This window comes from Oncorhynchus mykiss, chromosome 9, assembly GCF_013265735.2.
Source record: "Oncorhynchus mykiss isolate Arlee chromosome 9, USDA_OmykA_1.1, whole genome shotgun sequence".
In the NCBI taxonomy this organism is placed as follows: domain Eukaryota; kingdom Metazoa; phylum Chordata; class Actinopteri; order Salmoniformes; family Salmonidae; genus Oncorhynchus; species Oncorhynchus mykiss.
Window position 1 is genome coordinate 4,417,092 of NC_048573.1, and position 6,852 is coordinate 4,423,943.

Here is a 6,852-nt window from a genome sequence, read left to right on the forward strand (position 1 = left end):
CATTTCATTCAGTAGGACACATCTTCCTCCATTTCATTCAGTTGGACACATCTTCCTCCGTTTCATTCAGTAGGACACATCTTCCTCCATTTCATTCAGTAGGACACATCTTCCTCCATTTCATTCAGATGGACACATCTTCCTCCGTTTCATTCAGTAGGACACATCTTCCTCCATTTCATTCAGTAGGACACATCTTCCTCCATTTCATTCAGTTGTACACATCTTCCTCCATTTCATTCAGTAGGACACATCTTCCTCCGTTTCATTCAATAGGACACATCTTCCTCCGTTTCATTCAGTAGGAAACATCTTCCTCTGTTTCATTCAGTAGGACACATCTTCCTCCGTTTCATTCAGTAGGACACATCTTCCTCCAATTCATTCAGTTGGACACATCTTCCTCCAATTCATTCAGTTGGACACATCTTCCTCCAATTCATTCAGTTGGACACATCTTCCTCCATTTCATTCAGTAGGACACATCTTCCTCCATTTCATTCAGTAGGACACATCTTCCTCCATTTCATTCAGTAGGACACATCTTCCTCCATTTCATTCAGTAGGACACATCTTCTTCCATTTCATTCAGTAGGACACGTATCTGTAATGTATGTGAGGCCTTTGAGACATCATACTAAATATGTTGACTTGCTGGTGAAGGGAAATGCAAGTGTTACTTCTTTGAGTTGTTGTGTCAGAGGCGCTAAGCCTTGTGGGATATTACTGAATGTGAACTCAGCAACCGTAATTCCAGAACAGTCCCACCGTTGTAATAGTGTGATGTGTATCTTCTGACAGACTCTATGCTGAGTAAAGTCATGTTTTTATCCTAAAACGTTTTTCTACCAGAACCAAAGTGTGGATGCAGTCACTATTTAGAGCAGTCTAATCTCATTAACCCAGAACTATAATCTCATTAACCCAGAACTATAATCTCATTAACCCAGAACTATAATCTCACTAACCCAGAACTATAATCTCATTAACCCAGTACTATAATCTCATTAATCCAGAACTATAATCTCATTAACCCAGAACTATAATCTCATTAACCCAGAACTATAATCTCATTAACCCAGAACTATAATCTCATTAACCCAGAACTATAATCTCATTAACCCAGAACTATAATCTCATTAATCCAGAACTATAATCTGTGTGATTTATGTTCTGGGTCCATACGAGTCAGAAACTACAGTAGGTGAGTCACATGTTATTTGTTACATCAGTTTCCATGGAAACATACAGAGGAGTTTATGCAAATCAGCCCTATCTGTCTTGACATCTGAAGGAGGAGTCTCTGAAAACCTATTTAAAACAGTCTGTCCTCACTCAGCTCAACAGTCTCCAGTCTACCAACTGGTCTCTGTGATAACTATTTAAATCAGTCTGTCCTGACTCAGCTCAACAGTCTCCAGTCTACCAACTGGTCTCTGATATAACTATTTAAATCAGTCTGTCCTGACTCAGCTCAACAGTCTCCAGTCTACCAACTGGTCTCTGTAACTTCATCTTTGTCTCTGTGGTGAACAGTCTTCAGGTGATGATGGGAGTATTGAATCATCTCTCTACTCTCCTCCTCCTCTCTCTCCTTCCTCCTGCTCTCTCTCGTGTAGTGGATAAGTTCAGCGATGTTCCACAGTGCCAGAAGTTCTTCCTGGATGGGACAACTCCAAATCTCCCAGGTATTTTGGTTGGTGGGATAGTCAAGGACCAGAACCGCTACAAGCCGATCTGCCAGTTGTTCAACAACACCTACAGGTTTGCAACTCTCTACGACACGTTCAACAGGATCCCTGTGTTCTCAGCCTACACCTTCTCCGGTCCTCCTACTGGCCCCAGACCAAAAGATCCCTGGATGATCGAACCCCAGGTTCGCCTCATGTTTTGTCATATAACATCACATTTATATTTGTTTACTGTTATTTATCACAGACATTTATGTTACAGAATATAGAAGTACCACTATGGAGGGTATAGAGACTTGATTGTGAATTGTGGATTGTGACCCCCCCCCCCCTCTGAAAAGAGGGGTTATTGTACAGAAAATAGAGGTTACTGGACGGAAACCTTGTGATCGAATGATTGTTTCCTGCAGCTCGACGGGATCGACCGCCCTGAAATGCAGAAACAAGAGGGAGGCAGTTACGAACACCAGGCTGTGCAAAATGACTATAGAGACTCACAAAATAAATGGCTGAACAGAGGTCATCTCTTCCCAAATTCACATGCTCATTACCTTGATACTCAGAAGTCCACCTTTACCCTGACCAACATCGTTCCCCAGGTGGTGTCCTTCAACGGGGGCAGCTGGAAAGAAATGGAGAGAAATGTCAGAGAAAAGCTGATGACGGACTGTTTTAGTAACGACCAGATAAAAGCCTATGTGGTGACTGGAGCAGTGCCCAACAACAACAACAACAAACTGAACAACAGAGTGAACATCCCGTATCTCATGTGGACAGCCTTCTGCTGTAAAAACAAGATGTACATGAAGAACAAGAAGTGGATTGCCGGAGCACACTGGGGGTTGAACAAAAAGGGGGAGGCATTGAATCAACTAACCTTGGGAGCACTCGAAGAGAAGTTGAAAAAATATCACAAAGGTAAAAATATAACTGTCAAGGTGTTCCCAGGAGATTGTCCAAGAGTTACTAAACCTACCACTTCCTCCTAACCTAGTTGGAAGAATTTATTCCGTAGTGAGGAATCTTTACAATTCCATTAGACATAGTTCTGGAAGGTTCTTTGGATGATCTGGGTACAGATGCTCTCACCATATCAACAAACTATCGTTACTGTTAGAGTAATGATTATCAGGGTTAAATTGGTAATGAGGGTATATAATGGTAACGAGGGTTGTAATGGTAACGAGGGTTGTAATGGTAACGAGGGTTGTTATGGTAACGGGGGTTGTTATGGTAACGGGGTTGTTATGGTAATAAGGGTTACAATGGTAATGAAGGTTGAACATATGTACACTTTCAATTGTAATACTTTTCTCTTCTATGTCTATATATATCTATAGTCTATTCTCTTCCCTCTACCCATCTCTTCTATGTCTATAGATATCTATAGTCTATACTCTTCTCTGTTGATATCAAATATAAAAAGTATGTAAGGGGACAGAATTCTATTTTAATAAATAAAATACAGTTGAATTCCTTGATGATGTGCTGCCATTACTCTTGTTAATATTAATAATTAGGTTTACAGCAGGGTTGAGGTCAATTCCATTTCAATTCCAGTCAGTTCTAGAAGTACACTGGAAATCCATTTCTCTGCCATGCTTTTCAATGAGGAACATTTGGAATTGAAATGGAATTAACCCCAACACTGGCCTACAGTTTGTCAGGTTGTGACTTCCTTATGACTGTTACCATGGAGATACTATTATATGTTCTGAATGTAATTCTATCACTGTATGTATCCATCTTCTTCCCATCTGAAGGAATAAACATCTATAATGAATGAAGCTTGTGAGAGTCTGGTGTTTTGTTCTCATGGTGTTTAAATGTAACCAAGTGACTCCAAAATGTTCCAATTCAACATTAAACAACGTTATTTGAGCTAAAAATATAAATGATTGAAAGCACTATTTTAGTTGTCAGTTATTCATTCAAACTTTGCCATGACTATGTGTCCAACCAGTCCAGCATACCAGCTAGCAGATTCCACCTGAGACAATACTCTATTACAGGTAGACAGATTCCACCCTGAGACAATACTCTATTACAGGGAGACAGATTCCACCCTGAGACAATACTCTATTACAGGGAGACAGATTCCACCCTGAGACAATACTCTATTACAGGGAGACAGATTCCACCCTGAGACAATGCTCTATTACAGGAGACAGATTCCACCCTGAGACAATGCTCTATTACAGGAGACAGATTCCACCCTGAGACAATACTATATTACAGGAGACAGATTCAACCCTGAGACAATACTCTATTACAGGGAGACAGATTCCACCCTGAGACAATACTCTATTACAGGGAGACAGATTCCACCCTGAGACAATACTCTATTACAGGGAGACAGATTCCACCCTGAGGCTTTAAAAAGAGAACCTCCAAGAAGCCCGTTTTTCAGACTGCGTGGTTTATGCCAGTCCACCGAGGACTCTTTAGAAAAAGCAGCGGAGATGCCAATACGTTCCTAAGAGGCTACTCTCCACAATGTGTGGATGAAGCTCTTAATGTGGCATTAGGGAAAACATGAGATGAACTGCTACAACAAAGAGCCCCTAGAGGTAAAGAACTCTGTAATGTTCACCACCACGTAGACTTTGAACTCGCACAAAGTGGGAGATGCTGTCAAGAACCATTGTCATGTTTTATCGGATCCAGTTCTGCCAGCTGAACTTAAGAACCCACCCAGTATTGTATATAGGAGAGGTCGGGTAAATTGAACAACCCACCACTTACTGTATATAGGAGAGGTCGGGTAAATTTAACAACCCACCCTGTATTGTAAATAGGAGAGGTCGGGTAAATTTAAGAACCCACCACATACTATATAGGAGAGGTCGGGTAAATTTAACAACCCACCACTTACTGTATATAGGAGAGGTCGGGTAAATTTAAGAACCCACCACATACTATATAGGAGAGGTCGGGTAAATTTAACAACCCACCACTTACTGTATATAGGAGAGGTCGGGTAAATTTAAGAACCCACCACATACTATATAGGAGAGGTCGGGTAAATTTAAGAACCCACCACATACTATATAGGAGAGGTCGGGTAAATTTAAGAACCCACCCTGTATTGTATATAGGAGAGGTCGGGTAAATTTAAGAACCCACCCCGTATTGTATATAGGAGAGGTCAGGTAAATTTAAGAACCCACCCTGTATTGTATATAGGAGAGGTCGGGTAAATTTAAGAACCCACCCCGTATTGTATATAGGAGAGGTCAGGTAAATTTAAGAACCCACCCTGTATTGTATATAGGAGAGGTTGCAATTTATGCAACAAATTGGTCCAAGCCAAACCTCCAGCCACAAAAGAAAACGAGACAGGCTCTTTTCCGCCCTCTTCTGATTGGTTGCTGTAAATGCAGATGCTGAGCCCAGTGCAACAATATGATGAAGTGTGAATGTTTCTGCCACCCAAATACAGGAACACGGTTCCAAATAAATGACATTATTACGTGTTCCACCACCCATGTTATCTACATGATTAAATGTCCATGTGAGCTGTGTTATGTAGGTAAACACCACCCATGTTATCTACATTATTAAATGTCCATGTGGGTTGTGTTATGTAGGTAGACACCACCCATGTTATCTATCCATGTGGGTTGTGTTATGTAGGTAAACACCACCCATGTTATCTACATTATTAAATGTCCATGTGGGTTGTGTTATGTAGGTAAACACCACCCATGTTATCTACATTATTAAATGTCCATGTGGGCTGTGTTATGTAGGTAAACACCACCCATGTTATCTACATGATTAAATGTCTATGTGGGCTGTGTTATGTAGGTAGACACCACCCATGTTATCTACATGATTAAATGTCTATGTGGGCTGTGTTATGTAGGTAGACACCACCCATGTTATCTACATGATTAAATGTCTATGTGGGCTGTGTAATGTAGGTAAACACCACCCATGTTATCTATCCATGTGGGCTGTGTTATGTAGGTAGACACCACCCATGTTATCTACATGATTAAATGTCTATGTGGGCTGTGTTATGTAGGTAAACACCACCCATGTTATCTACATGATTAAATGTCCATGTGGGTTGTGTTATGTAGGTAGACACCACCCATGTTATCTATCCATGTGGGTTGTGTTATGTAGGTAAACACCACCCATGTTATCTACGTTATTAAATGTCCATGTGGGTTGTGTTATGTAGGTAAACACCACCCATGTTATCTACATGATTAAATGTCCATGTGGGCTGTGTTATGTAGGTAAACACCACCCATGTTATCTACATGATTAAATGTCCATGTGGGCTGTTATGTAGGTAAACACCACCCATGTTATCAACATGATTAAATATCCATGTGGGTTGTGTTATGTAGGTAGACACCACCCATGTTATCTACATGATTAAATGTTCATGTGGGCTGTGTTATGTAGGTAAACACCACCCATGTTATCTATCCATGTGGGCTGTGTTATGTAGGTAAACACCACCCATGTTATCTACATGATTAAATGTCTATGTGGGCTGTGTTATGTAGGTAAACCCTCTCGTTATCTCAGAGAATTATAAAAGTTCAATCAGGAGTAAAGACCGGGATTATCCAGTCGCAGTACATTGTAATGACCTAAAACATGACATTTCTACCTGTAGGTTGTGTGACAGAGAGAAAGTCAAGATATCAGACAGGGGAGGTGATATAACACTGATCTAATGAGAATGTTTTGGGATTTTCACCCTCCAGACATTATTCCCTAAAGGTCTTAATGATGAAATGTCCAAGCATGTTATGTTGTAAATGTGAACATGAATTAATGCCTCCACTTCAGACGACTCTGACGTTTCTTCTTGGACGGAACCCAATGATTTATGAAAACTTTCTTGATGTCCTCATTGTGGGTTTACAGACGGGATCAGGGCCAGCCCTCCCATTAGACCGTCGCCTATGGCAGCACCTGAAATTGAGGCGATATTTTGACAATTGTCTGCCGCCCTCCGCCGCCCCTGTTCGGTCACTACACCGCCCGCGGCGCCCAGCCACCAGCTCATAGTGTTGCTACAGTCCCCCCCCCCCCCCCACCCCATTGCCCCTTCTCCCGAAGTTCACTCACACTATCCTTGGTAGGAATGGTGATGTCTGTCTTTATATGGGATTATCCAATTGGGAAACATGAA

At 41.3% G+C, this 6,852-nt stretch overlaps 1 protein-coding gene across 1 annotated transcript; it reads left to right on the forward strand.

Annotated features, from left to right (window-relative positions):
• The first annotated feature begins 1,331 nt into the window (after positions 1-1,331).
• Positions 1,332-3,468, forward strand: LOC118965973 (endonuclease domain-containing 1 protein-like). The gene is made up of 2 exons (XM_036987130.1): positions 1,332-1,876; positions 2,102-3,468. Exons 1-2 carry the CDS (start codon positions 1,547-1,549, stop codon positions 2,678-2,680), a joined length of 909 nt encoding a protein of 302 aa, XP_036843025.1. The 5' UTR covers positions 1,332-1,546; the 3' UTR covers positions 2,681-3,468.
• The last annotated feature ends 3,384 nt before the right edge of the window (positions 3,469-6,852 follow it).